The sequence below is a fragment of the Pectinophora gossypiella genome, chromosome 9 (genome assembly GCF_024362695.1).
Source record: "Pectinophora gossypiella chromosome 9, ilPecGoss1.1, whole genome shotgun sequence".
Taxonomy (NCBI): Eukaryota; Metazoa; Arthropoda; class Insecta; order Lepidoptera; family Gelechiidae; genus Pectinophora; species Pectinophora gossypiella.
This window is the reverse complement of record NC_065412.1, coordinates 13,166,834-13,183,878: the sequence shown is the minus strand read 5'-3', so window position 1 is coordinate 13,183,878 and position 17,045 is coordinate 13,166,834. Positions and strand designations below refer to the sequence as shown.

Below are 17,045 nucleotides of genomic sequence, written 5' to 3'. Positions count from 1 at the left end.
ATACAGATTACAAAGTTCAAATAGACTTACTGCACGTATGTATGTTTATCTATCGTGCACATGCGTGACTAATTTTATAAATAGGTACTACGTAGTATCTTCTTATTAGTCTGTGATAGGCCCGCAGATTGTACATTAAGCCCCAGGCTAGGCCTGATGTATAAGTACCTTACACTTAAATTCCGGTTGTGCTGAAGCTTCACTTCCGGTCTAGTGTAATTTCTGCCACAAATATTTTTTTATAATCATTAAATAAAACGTAATGATTATATTTTTTATACTCTCTTACGTCTCATCATGTTACATTTAATATATAATTTTATTATATAGTGAAATATTTCGTATCGTAACCACCTACTGTATGAAAAATGATTGATCGTAACGGAATTGAGACCGGAAGTGACAGTTCTGAATTATTTTTGTCTCCCATTTAAAAATCTCTAGAACCTTAATTTATAGGTATGAAATGAAATAAAATACCGTTGATGCATTGTTTTTTATTGTCATTAACAAGATAGACTTTACACACATGGACGTTCTATATTTGCTATATTATTTTGATTGTACCCCATTACAAAATGCAACTAAAAAATAGTCGCAAAATTTTCTTAGTTTGTGACAGTGCAATAGTTCTAACGGAATTGTAGAATGCAGAATTTAATGAATTAAGTATATTAAAGTAAAAAAAAAATGCTCTGATAAAACAGCATAGTGTCCAATGAATGATAGTTATCGTGCCATCGTAAACGTAACGTCTGATAACGTGCAAAAATGGTATGGTTTTTTTTTAATATCCAAGAATATAAGCTATCTTTACCTAAATATGTTTCATTTCACATGATTTGTTCAATGGAAGGCTGTGGAAGGCATAACTTAACATACATAAGTAAATTGGCAACACAAAAATAAATTCTTATTCGAAATACAAGACTTACATTTAGAAATGCTTTTTTATATTTTACATAACACTTATTCTAATAATGCAAATAAAATCTTTATGTTGATGTAGCACAGTGTAATAAATAACTAACGATATAATATTTAATTTGTGAACTTTCAACCTAATGGATAATACAAATATTTATCACAAATTCACAATGTTACAAAACAACTGAGCAAAATAATCAACATATTCCAGGCAGTATTATAACTTAAACTTTAGAAAAACATAGGATACAAAAATCCCTTCAAGAACGTTTCTAAAATCCAGACAAAAATAGTCTTTTACTTATTTTCTTGTGTTCCTTCTATCTATTTATTGACTATGAAATTAAAAGAAATGGGATAAGGTCTATAATAGTGTCGATTTAAGCAACCACAAACTTAATATGACAGGACTAAAACTAGCTGCATCTCATTCTGGCACGTATTGTAAGTGAAGGACGACAACAATTTAGGAGCTGTCAAATTAAAATTAGGTTAAGTTTATGCCCGCCCGAACAAGCACCACTATGTTTTTACGTAAACTAATACAATCTCAAAAATATACAAAAAATTAAGATTATTTGCACCAAAATCGAGAAGAGACATCTCTCGTCTGTTTCGCGCTAAGCGATGTACTACGTATATGCCTGCCCTGTTGTCAATTGTCATTCTAATCATCCTACGGAATATATGGTAAAATGCAATAGAGTGGGGCAGACATAGATGAATATTGCACCATACTTCTGAGTAAGAAATACGAGATCATACAATAACTATGAATAGGATACTACGAGATAGTACAAAACGCGATAACCATTTTATTTTTTTCACTTTTAGAAAAGCGAGTTTTGTATATTTTATTACATAAATAGCCTATAAATCCCACTGCTGGGCACAGGCCTTCCCTCGAAAACGAAGTTAATATAGAGCATACTTCATCACGTTGCTCCAGTGTTAATTTTATTACCTAATAATAATTGCATCTTTGATAAATTCTTAATTTCACATACCAACAACCAAACCATTCGTAAAGCAGCAACGATTGGAAGCCTTCTCTCACTAACACTATCTACATTCAATGGTCCTAATTCCTGCTACACCTCCTAAATTTAATTTAAAAGCCACGCTCTTGTCGGTGTAGCATCCTCCGAAAAATAGAGCAGTGGTTTCCCTCTTGCCTTCTGTCCAAATTGTAAGTTATACTTTTCACTTTTTATCCGCCGAAAAGGAAAGGGACTGATGATTGACTATTAATTTTAAATGAATGAGTAAATGAATGTATTCGTTCACCCGGGCGAATCAAATAGGGATCTGTTCTCTCTGGTCTCTTAGAGAAAGGATATAGGATACCTATCTCATTCTTCCTCCAAGTATTCAACCTGTTTGACAGTTTGACGTGTGCTGTCAACTAAATTCTGTCAGATAATTGGCTAATAGAAAATTTTCAAAGGCTTGTTAAGAATTTCTATAAATTAAATGCCTGTCAATTATCCGTCCCTTTCTCTTTTGGAGTCTACAGGAATCGGCACTAATGTCTTTGTACATTATTTTTTACTTCACAATACCGATTATGTATTAACCAGTTTCAAAAGAAAGTCTGTATCTTAATTGAGTAATTAATGGTAATAGCTGTACAACATAATTTTCCGTCTTAATCACTCTGTTCTTAGTTTGAGAGGGTCCAAACAGGGCAGGTCGCTTGTACTAGCGTTACACTCGGTTTGATGAAACACTTTCAGTTGCACTTCTTTCAATTTCACTGGTTTAGGAGGGGGTTGCCTTGAAGCGACACGCCTCCCCCCTATCATGGAGACCGGGACTAACTGTCGTTTTCCCACTTTGTCCGTGTCTTGTCCCTCTGCCGCCTCCAACGCGGTTTCCACGTCGATTAGCGCGTGGTTTCTGCATTGCAGGAGAGCAGCCAACTGAAAGAATGGACGAAATATAAACTGTCTCTTAATTAGTAATATAATTCAACTCATGGTATAAGAAGACCAGGTATGCTCAAAACTGACAGCAAGCATTTCAAGGTTAGCCCAGCTGACGACATCCGACCCTGCGTTGCCATTTCGTAAAAAATAAATGACCAACGTCTAATGTTTTTAATTTACTTTGCAAGAAAATTTTGTACTTTTAGTCAAAGATTTACGTACAGTTTTAATGATTTTTATATGTGTGACAAATAATAGTAATTAAATACATTAGTCAGTAATTCACTTAATTTTCAATAATAAAATGTACGTCCTTGGAATGTTGGAGATGCCTATTTAATGGTAACACTTACGTCATCAATGGGCTAGCAATGGCGGCTTGTCATAGGATTGAGCATACCGGTCTTCTTATATCATGATTCAACTTATAATTTGCGTACTATATATATGCTTATATTACATACTGTAATTATATATAAGATCATGCTTATTTGTTGTTTTTCTGTTGTATTGTGTTTGTTGTTTCACTAACACAGGTACCTCGACCATTATAGACGGCAATACGGCTACGGTGAGGTGTGAGTATTTAGATCATCTTACGATGGATGTGCCTCTAATTACATTCCCGAGAAAGACCTAATTAGCGGTATATATACATACATACACCACCGTGATTCCTAATGGGGTGGGCAGAGCACAAGTAATCAAACACAACTTGCAGTATTGCCATAGATGATATGATGAACCATATGGTGACAAGGGCTCAGTATATCGCCCATAACATTAGTCCATAATATTAGAAAGGGCACAGTCCTGCTGGACTTTACGGCACGCCTGTGTCGACAAGCAGCTGAAAGTGTTGTATGTTTTCGGTCCCGGAACGGCGGGGTTAAAAAGGCCACATCGAAGCAAGTCATTTAAAAAAGTTATATTGCAATTTGACATTTGCACAATGCAAATAAATGTGAAATATTGTCGACGTGGCCTAGCCAGCCCGGTCCCCGAGGCGGCACCTGCAGCACGTGCCGCAGCGGCGCGGCCACGTGCGGCGGCGGGCGCGGCAGCGCGGCGGCCAGCGCGGCGGCGGCGCCGGGCAGCTGCGCGCGCAGCAGCGCCAGCGCCGCCAGCTCGCGCGCCACGTCCGCGCCCTCCGCCACGCCCTCCGCCAGCCCCTCCACGCCCTCCGAGCCCGACGACCCCGACAGCGCGCCGCTCACCTCCCAGCCCGCCCGCTCCGCGCTGCGACCCGCCGGCGAATCGCCGCTGCTGAAGCCACAGGTGATTCAGTGCTAGATGACGCGTCCTAGCTAATGATGCACCATTCCCGAGTATGTTCCCAAAGTGGGAATTCCTGTGGTGAAAACTCTTTAAGGGCAAACCACGTTTTTCAGCACGTCATCACCCTTTTCTATATTTCCTATCATTTTCTATTAGCGAGAAGTGCTACGGAATGTATGTGAATTGATGATAGTACCTAGTCAGAGTACGCGGTGCAACAAATTCACGTCCAACAAAGCACTAAATTGATGTTTGTTTAGACTCCAAGATTCCCAAGTAACAGTAAAAATGTAGGTAAGAAAGAAGGATAAGTGTAGTAGATAAGAGAGTACATCATAGAGGTATAAGTTAAACGAGTAAGAAAGAGACAAGTACATGAGACAAACATACAGGATTCGAGTGTGAAAGAGAAAAGAAATGAAAGAAGACGGATATGATTGAACAGAGTAGATGAACGAGAGGTAGGTATGAGACTTGCCACTTGTTTGCGAGTACGATAGCGTGTGTGATGCGTGACAGTAGGACGGTATTTGAACAAGTTATGACTGTTAGTTCTGTTATATACATAAACAGCCTATATACGTCCCACTGCTGGGCACAGGCCTCCCCTCAATCGACCGGAAGGGGTACTGGGGGGACACTGCGGGTTGGTGGAGGAGTTTTTACGGCTAATAGCCGGGACCAACGGCTTAACGTGCCCTCCAAAGCACGGAATCATCTTACTTTTTCGGACAATCAGCTGATTCAAGACTAAAAAGTCCTTACCAAACAAAGGACAGTCTCACAAAGTGATTTCGAGAATGTCCCCATCGGGAATCGAACCCGGACCTCCAGATCGTGAGCCTAACGCTCTAACCACTAGACCACGGAGGCTGTTGCTGTGTTCTGTTATATAATTTGCTTTATTTTTATGGCTTTTATATTATGTGGAAACTTGTTTGTGACGGTATGGATTTCTGTTATGTTGCAAATGTAATAAATAAATAAATGAGTGAAAGAGACAAGAAACTCACCTATTGTGATTGGTCGTGTCATGGAAGTGATAGGGCGAGGGTCGCGGGTGTAGTAGCGGGTCGCGCAGGTGCAAGGCCAGCGCGCACACATGCGTCACAGGCACCGCACTTGGCCGCATCAGCGCTGAGAGCACGCAGCCTGGGTCCGGGTCTAATACTGGTAAGAAGTTAAGAACAACATAACATAAGCTGACGACTATATTTTTTTTTGTTGCACCATCCCGCATCCAAGTTGTTTGTAGGTAAATGTTTGTTTCCTTTTGGTGGTTGCCTGGAAGAAATTGCTCTAGAGCAATAAGGCCGCCGAAATTGTACTGTATTCATGTGTTATGTCTGATTGTTGAAATTTAGTTCTGTACAATAATTGTTGATTTGACTATATTGGGTAGTGTTGGCAACCCCAAGATTAAATTTATATTTTTTAGTGTGACAACATTTTTGTCTCTCCCCTTCCGTTTTTGCTCTCCATTCAACTACTGTAATGTGAACACTTTTTTGTACGAATTTAATTAAATTCAGTGAATTTTGTCTACTTCTGGACGTTTTAATCTCAGCCTTCGCCTCAGATAACCAGCCCTCACAGCCATTAGGAATCTAACACCCCAAACCTAACAGATAGTCAGAGGTAGAATCAAAGAGCAAAAGTGCAGTCACTGAGCCGAGCGAATTATTTGTAATCAGTGGTGGAATTATGAACCATTGGTTGTCATTATATAAAACTTGTTTTTGTAGGTGTTTTTTGGTCTATTACAGAAACGATCTCGGTGGTCCAGTGGTTGCGCGTTGGGCTCACGATCCGGAGGTCCCGGGTCGAAAAAAAAATACTTTGTGATCCCTGGTTTGATTAGGACATTACAGGCTGACCACCTGATTATTCGAAAAGTAAGATGACCCGTGCTTCGGAAGGCACGTTAAGCCGTTGGTCCCGGTTACTACTTACTGATGTAAGTACGTAGTCCTGACATGAGCCATGTCGTGTATATCAGGACCGCGGGTGTATCTACGTCCATACAATAATATTTTGAATATTAGGTACACCCGCCATCGTGATGTCAGAACCGCGGGTGTACTGTTAACCAATATATGTACCTTACATTTGGTACCTCTTGTGTACCTCAAGAAACAAGTATTAAACCAATAAAATACGGTATACTGACACCAGGGATGATGAGGTTGATAATCCACCTCACAACCCACACGAGAGAAGATGATTACAGAAACAACATGTAACCAGGATAGGAGAAAACTAAATTACATATTATGTAAATGGCTGTACAACTACTACGACATCGGAAGCTGTATCGCTGAGGGAAAAACGTGGCCAGAAAACCTCCCAGCACAGGGCCCTACTCCTACTGTTTCATGTTTCCTTTCTTTTTTTAAGTCCTGTTTGTATTACATATGGAAGCGGTCAGGTACGCAGGATATGTTAAGGTGCGCAGACGTTCGCGCAAAACGCAGGCGCACACACTCCTCTTACCCCTAAACTTAAATACAACAATATACAAATGAAGCTTCTCAATAAATGTTACTTAATTCTTTTTTCTTGAAGTGTAATTTAATTATAATTTCTACTTACATAAAGTTCTTAGCGCGAGTAGTAAAGCAAGCACCATGTAATGTAAATGTGGCAGTAGAGGCCCGTCTGCGAATATGAAGCTCCACAGCTGCGGCAAGTCACTGCGGATGAACTCACGGCCGAATAATAGCCGAACCCATCGTCTGTAATATAAATATAACATACGTAACATAAGTAACATAATATAACATACATAACAGACATAACATTCATTTTCTGTTTCGAGTTCTTTACATAAACTGGCTGTACAGAATGTTAGTGACAACGTAAGTGCGCACAAATCCTGGAAACATGAATTCATGTACTGGGGGTTAAAAAGGCCACATAGAAGCAATTCATCAAAAAAAGCAATATTGCTATTTGACATTTGCGTGCATTGCGCACTTACTTTTGTATGCGCAATTGCTATTTGACATTTGCGTGCATTGCGCACTTACTTTTGTATGCGCAAATGTCAAATTGCAATATTGCTTTTTTTGATGAATTGCTTCGATGTGGCCTTTTTAACACCCCTGTAAAACAACTCACATTCCAAAAAGCTCCATGGTAATATTACACCTATCGAGATGTGTCGCCAATTCCAAGTCCAATGATACTAAATGTTCTTCCCGTATGCGCTCTAGGTACCGCACTACTTCGTTTGGACTCTGTAAAAACAATATAATTTGTAAACCAGCCGGGTCTGCATGACAACCGCGCCGCGCGCGGGCCTATTATATTGAGCGCTTCGACCAATAGCCGTTTGACGTCCATCTACGTAGATAGCATTTGTATCGTTTATTGGTCCAAGCGCTCGATATAATTCGCGCCGCGCGCGGCGCGGTTGTCATGCAGATCCGGCAGAGGCACACTGTCGTTTATTTTCTTATCCGGTGAAAAGGTATAAGTGGGTAATATTGTAGGTCAAAGATAAATTATTAAATTCTGATTACTAAATGAAGACAAACATAAAATATTGTCTTTTTTTCTATTTATGAATTTTAATCAAGAAAAAGGTACGTTTTATTACGTTTTTCTACAACATTACAGCGCGCTTTTCCAAACAAATTCCTTAATAATTTCGTGTTTTGACGTTTAGTAAAAAGTGACTCATTAGACTAGTTGATAACTAACTAGCCTATTACGGTCACGTACCATGAAATAATTCAAATAACGTGATGACACGGGAACGATACGGTTATTTATTTATTAAAAAAAAAACAAATTAAAAGATGCACATCACTGCTTATGAAATAAATTGTCGGTTTATCAATCGTCTCGCCACCTCACAGCCAGTTTTATATATGTCACCGTAAATTGTATATAACGTTAGATTATAATCTATCTCGCGATTGTGAACTGTCGAAAAATTGTGAACCGTATCATACTGCTTACAATTTAACGCATTATTTTTCGGTAGATTATAATTTATCGTAGTGAAACCGTCAAATTGTGATAATATTTACATGTATATGCCTAGACGGCGGCAACCTCCCGCTCGGGCTGGGCACCGCGTCTCCCGTCGTGTAGAACTTCTCTAATCCTTTCATCACAGCACTGAACAACATACTGGAACACAACACCAATGAGACGCTGTAATAACATAGTTTAACCCCATATTCTAAGACGTTAACTCGATCCCTTGTCACCATAAGGTTCGTCACATCCATCTTAGGATTACGTATCGACAGTCGCTGCGAGTTGTCTTTGATTAAGTTTGTCTCTACGGCAGGGATTACGGGCGATTTTTTGTATGTACGTATATTAGACCCACACACAATGCATTGAGCCCCCACATGATTGGAATTTTATATTTGCAATTAGGTACTTTAAATATTTTTGTGAACGGCCTTCGTGGTTGAGCGTTGGGCTCACGATCCGGAGGTCCCGGGTTCGTATCTCGGTGGGGACATATCTCAAAAATCACTTTGTGATCCCTAGGCCCGTATTTATAAACCGCTCTTATCTCTGAGATCTATCTTGAGTGAGCTCTTAAGATGACGTCCTTATTAATAAACGGAACTTAAGTGCGCGTTTAGGGTTACGATATCAACTGAGTGACGCCGTATTAATAAACGAAACTCGGCTCTCAAGAGTGCTCTCAAGATGTTACTTAAGATCGTGTTTGCTGAGTGCCGTCAAACCGTGACTTGAGTGCGGGTTTTGTGATCTCGCGATAATGGAATTAGAAAATATTTTACAAGAAATCAATTATTACGACGATTTAGATCATTACGACGATTTGTTATGGCAAGATGCGTATCGTTTGCCAAAAGTTTATATCAGGGACGCCGAAAATCCCTTTGAAATGCGAGCGGATCGGTTCCAGAAAAGATACAGATTCTGCCAAGAATCTGTATTGTTTATAACATCGTTACTGAGAAGTGACTTAGAAAAACAGGACAACAGAGGTCTACCGATTGCTCCGGAAATAGCAGTTTTATTAACTCTGAGATTTTATGCTACAGCGTCATTTCAGGTAAGCTAGAATTTATTCAATACTAATTATTCTACTTTTGTCTTTAAAAAGTGTAAGTGACAGCACAATGAACACCGAAATTACTATGTATCTGAACATCTTGAGGTCTGGATACAGTAGAGCAATGCACCATATCCTTCTGAACGAGTAAATGAAAGAAAGCCTGTGTCCAGGACAGGAATAAGTTAGTAATAGGAAGTAATTTAATTTTACATAAATGACTTACACAAACCTTGCCTTTTCAGATAGTCTGTGGAGACTTACTGCACATATCACAGCCTACCGCCTCAAATATTATTACGAAGGTTTCAAAGTTGCTAGCTCAATTGCATACACACTACATAAAGTTTCCCCGAGGAGCAGAGGCTAACAGAAACAGAGAATTGTTTAAAGAGATGGGTAGACATGGACAGTGGCCTGGACTTCCCGGGATCGATGGAGCTATTGACTGTACCCATGTTAAAATTGTATCAACACCAGGGTGCCAGCACCATGAAGTCTTTAGAAATAGGAAATCAGATTTTTCTATTAATGTCCAGGTTGTTGCAGGGCCCCGCAGGGAAATATTAGACATAGTAGCCAGATGGGCAGGCAGCATGCACGATTCTAGGATATTTCAAATGTCATCAGTTTACATAAAATACACGCAGGGTATTTTAAATGGAAGACTTGTCGGAGACAATGGGTATCCTACACTACCTTTTGTTCTCACACCTATAAGACCTGCCCCCGAAGATGCTCCCTCAGTACGGTACAATAGAGCTCAAATAAAAACCAGAAATGTTGTGGAAAGAACATTCGGCATTTGGAAGCGGAGGTTTCCCTGTTTATCTAGAGGCCTAGGTAACAAACTGTCAACTGTTTCTCATATAATTGTATCATGTGCGGTATTACACAACTTGTCATTAATTTTAAATGATGTCATGGTTTTTGATGAGAATCAGAATGATGAACAAGAAGAAACAGATAGTTTAATACCAAGCACTAGCACTGGATTTTTAATTAGAAATTCAATTGTTGAAAATTATTACCAATAATCTTTATGAGCAGTGCTTTGTGATTGAATAGTATTTGAAATTATTTAATAAAACATATTTTATATATTGACTTATATGCTTTTATTTAATAAATTAACAATATTCCATTTATTATATTATGCCACATCCCCTCTTCAGGCATCAGTTGCAGTATCTGAAACAAATTAGATGAAAAGTGTTATTAATTATACCAGGACTTAACAAAGCTATACTAGTTTTTAAAATAGTATGATGAGCAAGTAGATAATACTGATGTACCTGACGAACACTGCTGCTGCAGTTGAAGTTCTGCGAGGTCTGCTCTCGCCTTTGCTTCTCTTATTCTTTCTCTTAACAATAAAACCTCCAACTCATGAATCTCATTAGCCCGTCTCTGTCTGTCTTTATATTCCTTATCCAGAATAGAACTTTTATGCCTTTGAAAAGTTTGGGTAGCTGTATTTGATGGGTTAATAAGAGGTGGAGTAGGAAAACGTGGAGGTGGGGTAGGAAGACGTGGTGGTGGAGTGGATGTAGGAAGAGGTGGTGGTGGAGTGGAAGCAGTAAGAGGTGGTGGTGGTGGAGTGGATGTAGGGAGAGGTGGTGGCGGAGTGGTTGTAGGGAGAGCTGGTGGTGGAGTGGTTGCAGTGAGAGACAGTAGTGGACCTACTCCAGGTGGAGGTGGTGTCAATGTTGTCTGGGTTGGGGCAAGGGCAAGTGGTGCTTGTGTAACAACAGCGCATGGGAATGGTGATGAAGAAAATGCACTGGTGGATGGTATTTGGGAAGAAGTTGAGGGAAGACAAGAGACGGGCTGCAAGTCCATATTTACTTCTTGGACGGCAAGGTCAGCGGTTACTGGAACAAAGTAATTTAAACAGAGAAATATAAAAAAGATCTAATTTACATATTTAAAAATGATAGAATTGATGATAGCTGTTTTTGGAGAATGTGTGGCTTACAACATACTGCCAGGTTTGAATCCCAGCTCTGGCTCTAGACCATTGGCCATAGGCTCACCCCTCAGACTTAAACATAGCTGGCAAGTAGTGATTTTGTATTTACTATATACTTCTGCCTACCCCTTCGGCGATATAGGCGTGATGCTATATTAGAAGAAAATTACTTACCTGGAATTGTATCAGAGTCAACAGCATCATCGATACCAACTATTAGAGCAGGGGCCACCTCAGACACATCTGGGTCTACAACTGCATCACTGGTTGCAGGCCCTCCTCCAGTAGCTAGCCGATGTTGACGTTCTTTTGTCAGTGCTTCCCTTTGCCGCTGCTTGAGGTTCATCCACAATCTCCTAAGTTGTTTATTTGTAACCTAAAATCAAGGATGCAATTATAAAAAACTAGCAAAAAGCGAGAGGAAATCGCGCACCAAAGGTTAAATAACTTTGTTTACCTGATTGGTAGCATGAGGGCTTGCGTTGTATTCTCTGGTTACAATATCCCAAGCTTCATTTTTTGCGCGTAATGAAGCGCCATCGGTATCCTTATTCTCTATCACCGAGGAGTATCTTTTCAATATATCCAAAAAAGTTTTCTTCTCGAGGGGAGTAAAAATATGCTTCTTAATTGTTGACATCGTTATGGACAGTAATTACTTTACGTTTATTATTGATAACTAAAGTCTAAACTATACAAAAACAAAACAAGTGGTTGCGAAGGACGCGTCTTTTTTTTTGAGAATGATGTTTGTTGCGTTTTGTTTTCACTACGCATTGCGTTTTGAAATCATAACAAATTATTTTTAAAACGTTAAATGACCGTTTTTATAATTAATTTAAATAACCTACGTTTGAATTATAATAATTTTAACATTTTAGTAAAGAATTGAACAATTTTTAATATGTTTGAAGCCCTAAACCGAAATATTTTTTTAAAGCAGGAACGAAACGTTGATTCGTTCGGTCTATAGTTCACTCAATTAGGACGTTTACTTGAGATCCTGAACTTGAGATCGATATCATGTGATACGCGCTCAATATTCGTCTATTAATTAACGTCGCACTTAAGATGCTGTTTACATCTTGAGAGTGACTCAGTTGATATCGCTCTTGAGAGCGGTATTGAGATCGGTTTATAAATACGGGCCCTAGTTTGGTTAGAACATTACAGGCTGATCACCTGATTGTCCGAAAGTAAGACGATCCGTGCTTCGGAAGGCACGTTAAACCGTTGGTCCCGGTTACTACTAACTGACGTAAGTACGTAGTCGTTACATGAGTCGTGTCAGGGGCCTATGTCGGCTCAATAGTAACACTGACACCAGGGTTGATGAAGTTAGTAATCCACCTCATAACCCACACGATAGAAGAATATTTTTGTTACGGAATCCTATTTGCAATGTTTAAATTCCCATATCATACTGGTTTATTTTGAATTTTATTATAAAATGCTATAAAATGTGTACTTACTAACTGTCGTGTTCTAAATATGCTTCATCCAAAAAGCATTTCAATGTATTGCTGTAATATAACAAACATTCAATGTTATTTCTAATGAAAGCTTACATTTAATATTTGTAAGTTATAATGTTGATATAAAAATTACCACTCATTCACTCACCCACTCACTCACCTACTCACCCACTCACACACTTTTTGGCGTCTTTAAAATATTATTAAATAAACTTACCAGAGTGCAGTTGGGGCGTGTTTCCTATCTATATAAAGTTCTAACAGTAGCGGCGCCAGGACCTCATGCATGCCTTGCCGGTAGCCGACGGTGTGCGAGCGTGCCCAAAAGAACAGAACCGATACCTAGGGGATTAAAAAAAAAAGAATACGGATTTCCAAAAAGTGTTGACAACATGAATGTAGGAGAAATAATATATCATCATCATCAGCCGTACGACGCCCACTGCTGGGCATAGTCCTCCCCCAAGGATCTCCACGACGATCGGTCCCGCGCTACCCGCATCCAACGGCTTCCCGCGACCTTTACCAGATCGTCGGTCCACCTTGTAGCGGGCCTACCCACTGAGCGTCGTCCGACACGTGGTCGCCATTCTAGAACCCTTCCGCCCCAGCGGCCATCGGTTCTCCTCGCTATGTGTCCTGCCCACACCGTGATCAAAAATAATATATAGCTTGTATAAACCCAATATGTTGTCTGGGGGCATAGAATAAGGAATAATACTACAACACTCCGCCCCCCACCAGCGGCTGAGCTAGATTTACCTCACCCCCTTAGTCTTAGTTTAGTCTTCAAACGTATAGCGTCCCACGTCACACACACATGCGCGTGTACGATAACGTCAATGTGTAGTGTATGTGTAAAACGAGGTTTTTTGAAAAATTTATCTAAAAATGCAATTTTTCATTTGTGCACTTACTTTTATATGTGCAAGTTTCAAATTGCAATAGTTTGTATTTTAGATGAATTGCTTCAATGTATATGGTTTATATAAACCCAATGGTTTATACAAGCTTCTAGGTACTTCTCCAACATTCAGTGTTACATTGTCAAGACTTTTTGGAAAACCATATTTTTTATTATAATCGTTATTAATATCCAATACTAAGCTATTATTTCAGCATAAAACCATATTTAGTTAGTAACCATTCATCTTGTGACTAAGTTAGTAGTAGATAACACACACATAAACACTACCTATTTATTATTGAATTTATAGATTTCTTACCATAAGATTCTGCACTTTAGAGTCTCGGAAATAAGGTTCATCAGGGAATGTCCGCACCACATCTTGCAGAATTAGCGCTTGGAGTTCGTTGTCACAAAAATGCTGCTTCCATGCGCTCTGTAGATGTAAAACATACGAAAACGATGAATTTTTTGTGTAACAGACTATCGAGAATTAGAGATATATGAAGGCAAAACGTCAGAACTGCTACAAACATGATTTTCTGCGCAATACACAGATACTGAAGTTATTCCTCATCATCATCAGCCCATTAACGTCCCCACTGCTGGGGCACGGGCCTTCCCTATGGATGGATAGGGAGTACGGGCCTTAAACCACCACGCGGGCCCAGTGCGGATTGGTGGTTATTAACGACTGCTAATGCAGCCGGGACCAACGGCTTAACGTGCCTTCCGAAGCACGGAGGAGCTCGAGATGAATAACTTTTTTTTTGTGGTCACCCAAAGTTGCTTAACTTCAACAATCGCAGACCGAGCGCGTTTACCGCTGCGCCACCGAGCTTCTCAAATATTATGAATTCTAATCTAATCTAGCCTACAGGATCCCACTGCTGGGCAAAGGACTCCCCTTCCTCAATACCCTTCCTTCCTTCCTTCCTTCCTTCTTCCCTTTAGCAATTATTGAGAAATAATATTATGAGAACAACAAATATGATTATTAAGTTGTAGTAGTAGTAGTATTATTGTAGTTCTGTAATAGATAAGAGAAGCTGCAATGCTGAGACATATTCTGTAATTTCATTATCAACATTGTTTTGTCATATTGGTTGATTTATAAAATGTAAATAAAGGCAATATGTAGGTAAAGAAGAAAACGGAGAGGTAGAGAATATTTGATTAAGCAATTAGTTGCGTTAATGATTGATAAGATACAGATTTATGGCATCTGAGATAAATTATTTACAGAGCCACCAATCTAAATATTTATAATATCCTTTATTACCTACAGAAGGTCACCAACATTTGACTCACGATAGTGGCTAATTAGGTGTAATATTGACCTTAAATGTGTAAAAAAATAATTTAAATTTAAAAATAATTAATTATCATAATTACCTCATCATTTTGTGACAGAGGGTCGTCGCCGACTACAGCACGTGGATCCATTGACAACTTTGATTTTAAATCATTGTAGAAATTCCTATGTGTTTTGAGACTGCCAACAAAATATACAACACACAATTTCATCCTGAGTTTTCCTTGTACACAGATTTCCTTAGTATATTTTGTTAAATTACTCATATTTATAATTTTTAAATAAATACTCTGCTCTGTTATTTACTCTGCTAGATTATTTTTATATTCCCCGCCCTCGCGGCATGACAACCGCACCGCGTCGCGGCGCAAATTATATCGAGGGCTTGGACCAATAGATTAATAGGCTATCTACGTAGATAGCAATTGCTGCGTTTATTGGTCGAAACACTTGGTATAATCCACAGACACGCGGCGCGATTGTCATTCAGACCCCGCAAGTTTGTCAAAAAACAAAGAGTTGTGTTTGGTGTGTTAATCTTGAAACATAAAAGGAATTTATGTGTATAATTAATTTCTACACAGAGCTTAACAGAAAAGTTGAGAAAAAATTGGGACAGTACTGTTCCCCAATAATGATTAGCTGGTTGGTAGGCTAATAATAATGTAGTAATTATTTTTAATGTTAAAACAATAGTAAAGTTTTATAGTGAAATATGTATCATCAAACAAGACCAGTTATCTAGCAATGTTTAAAAAACTACAGTTAATGCAAAGTAAAACATTAGACAAAAAATATCTATTCAAACCATTTTATAATATCATCACTAGGAGGTGGTATAACTTGCAAGAGAATTGCCCAGGCGAGGCTGCGTGGACGAGGTAAATTTAACTGCATGGCTGAATACCGTAGGCTTTCTATTCCCCATGACAGACTCAATCTGTAACAAGATAAAAAAAATGTATTTTATATTATACCAACTCTAAACAAGTAAAATATTTTTAAAAGTTGTCAACACTAGCCGGAATAAAAAAAATATTTTGGTGGAATCTCCCACCATTGGGAAAATGCAGCAAAAGCATTTAAGTTGTCTACCTGAATTATAATATTGTATTGTTTGCTGTTGACATATAAATAAAACTAGAACATATAAAGTGTTCGATTGTTACTGGTTTTGAGGTGAGTACTGAGGGTGAGAATAAATACCTAGTACAATTTAACTTGAGGTGAGTTTTATATTACAAACTAGAAATGTAGGTAATATTTATGAGTTTATTAGCATTAAATAACTTGCCTTTAATTTAACTATAGAGTTAAATTTGATAAAATTAAAAAGAAAAACACTTTTTAGGTGAAAATAAGTTATATGAGAAATAGTTTATGACATAATGACTCACACACTAACTCATAAAGGGATTAATAGTAGAACATACTTGTTTAAAGTTCTCAGAAATTCGTGAATAACACAACGTAAGAAAGAAAAGCTAAACAAAGAGAATGAATTGATTGATATGAATTATCAGTTATGATAACAGTCATGTTTACTTACGCGTAGTCCTTAGTTTCCACACTGTTCAGAATTGGAGAGCTCAAAGGAACATCAACAATATCCTGTTCCTGCACAATGGTCAATGAAACAACAATTATTAAATTAAATTTACAGTTAAGAAATAATTACCTGTAAAGGCACTTACCATTCTCAAAGTTTATATTTTACTCGAACATATTTTATACATTTAACTAAAATGAACACTTAAAATACTTAAAGACCGAAATCGATATGAATACGACAAATAGTTTCATTCAATTAGTTTCTTATAAGAAATAATTTACAGAAACTATCTGACCCAAGAATCCAAGAAAGGCCAATAAACTGAAACTGGCAGAAAAATACCTACTTGGAGTTAAAAATTTATTGACAGATGTCAGATGAACTACACAGCAATTTACCCGGTATTTTGGGAAAATTCCGGGTACTAAATTGGCCATCTATAGAGATGGGCAGGGATGTTTGTCTGCCCTAGTAGTTAATGCCATTTAGGGCAAATATACAAAAAAGGGTTATTTAAGGCTTTAATGGTACGAAATAAAGATATTATTATTATTATTACATTTCCAGATTTAAATTATACGTACCGTATGTTGTGGCTGCCCTAGGCTACTTTAAAATACCACTTATTATGATAAAGCTAC

At 38.4% G+C, this 17,045-nt stretch overlaps 2 protein-coding genes across 6 annotated transcripts; both read right to left on the bottom strand.

Moving 5' to 3' along the window:
* Positions 1-482: 482 nt before the first annotated feature.
* On the bottom strand, positions 483-16,758 carry LOC126369637 (TBC1 domain family member 5). Of its 4 annotated transcripts, none has more exons than XM_050014164.1 (13): positions 16,547-16,758; positions 16,402-16,469; positions 15,661-15,792; positions 14,933-15,032; positions 13,857-13,973; positions 12,848-12,972; positions 12,628-12,678; positions 8,171-8,273; positions 7,254-7,372; positions 6,726-6,868; positions 5,147-5,303; positions 3,869-4,121; positions 483-2,849 (listed from the first exon to the last, which is right to left on the bottom strand). In XM_050014164.1, the coding sequence occupies exons 1-13, from the start codon at positions 16,547-16,549 to the stop codon at positions 2,580-2,582; spliced, it is 1,641 nt and encodes a 546-aa protein (XP_049870121.1). In that variant the 5' UTR covers positions 16,550-16,758; the 3' UTR covers positions 483-2,579. The 4 variants fall into 4 exon arrangements, with proteins under 4 accessions (XP_049870121.1, XP_049870122.1, XP_049870124.1 ...); XM_050014165.1 differs by having other exon boundaries at positions 3,869-4,118; XM_050014167.1 differs by having other exon boundaries at positions 4,073-4,118; positions 16,547-16,757.
* LOC126369687 (uncharacterized) lies at positions 10,291-12,606 on the bottom strand. Of its 2 annotated transcripts, XM_050014252.1 has the most exons (4): positions 11,613-12,606; positions 11,330-11,531; positions 10,479-11,057; positions 10,291-10,374 (listed from the first exon to the last, which is right to left on the bottom strand). In XM_050014252.1, exons 1-4 carry the CDS (start codon positions 11,793-11,795, stop codon positions 10,355-10,357), a joined length of 984 nt encoding a protein of 327 aa, XP_049870209.1. In that variant the 5' UTR covers positions 11,796-12,606; the 3' UTR covers positions 10,291-10,354. The 2 variants fall into 2 exon arrangements, with proteins under 2 accessions (XP_049870209.1, XP_049870208.1); XM_050014251.1 differs by having other exon boundaries at positions 10,312-11,057.
* Positions 16,759-17,045: the final 287 nt, after the last annotated feature.

Coding starts and splice junctions, on each gene's coding strand:
- LOC126369637 (XM_050014164.1), bottom strand. Junction 7,373..8,170: donor CGCCGTCTAGGCATATACAT/GTAAATATTATC, acceptor TTGTTTTTACAG/AGTCCAAACGAAGTAGTGCG. Junction 6,869..7,253: donor ACCATGGAGCTTTTTGGAAT/GTGAGTTGTTTT, acceptor TTTATATTACAG/ACGATGGGTTCGGCTATTAT.
- LOC126369687 (XM_050014251.1), bottom strand. CDS start 11,795: ATGTCAACAATTAAGAAGCATATTTTTACTCCCCTCGAGAAGAAAACT. Junction 11,532..11,612: donor GCCCTCATGCTACCAATCAG/GTAAACAAAGTT, acceptor CCTTGATTTTAG/GTTACAAATAAACAACTTAG. Junction 11,058..11,329: donor TGACTCTGATACAATTCCAG/GTAAGTAATTTT, acceptor ACTTTGTTCCAG/TAACCGCTGACCTTGCCGTC.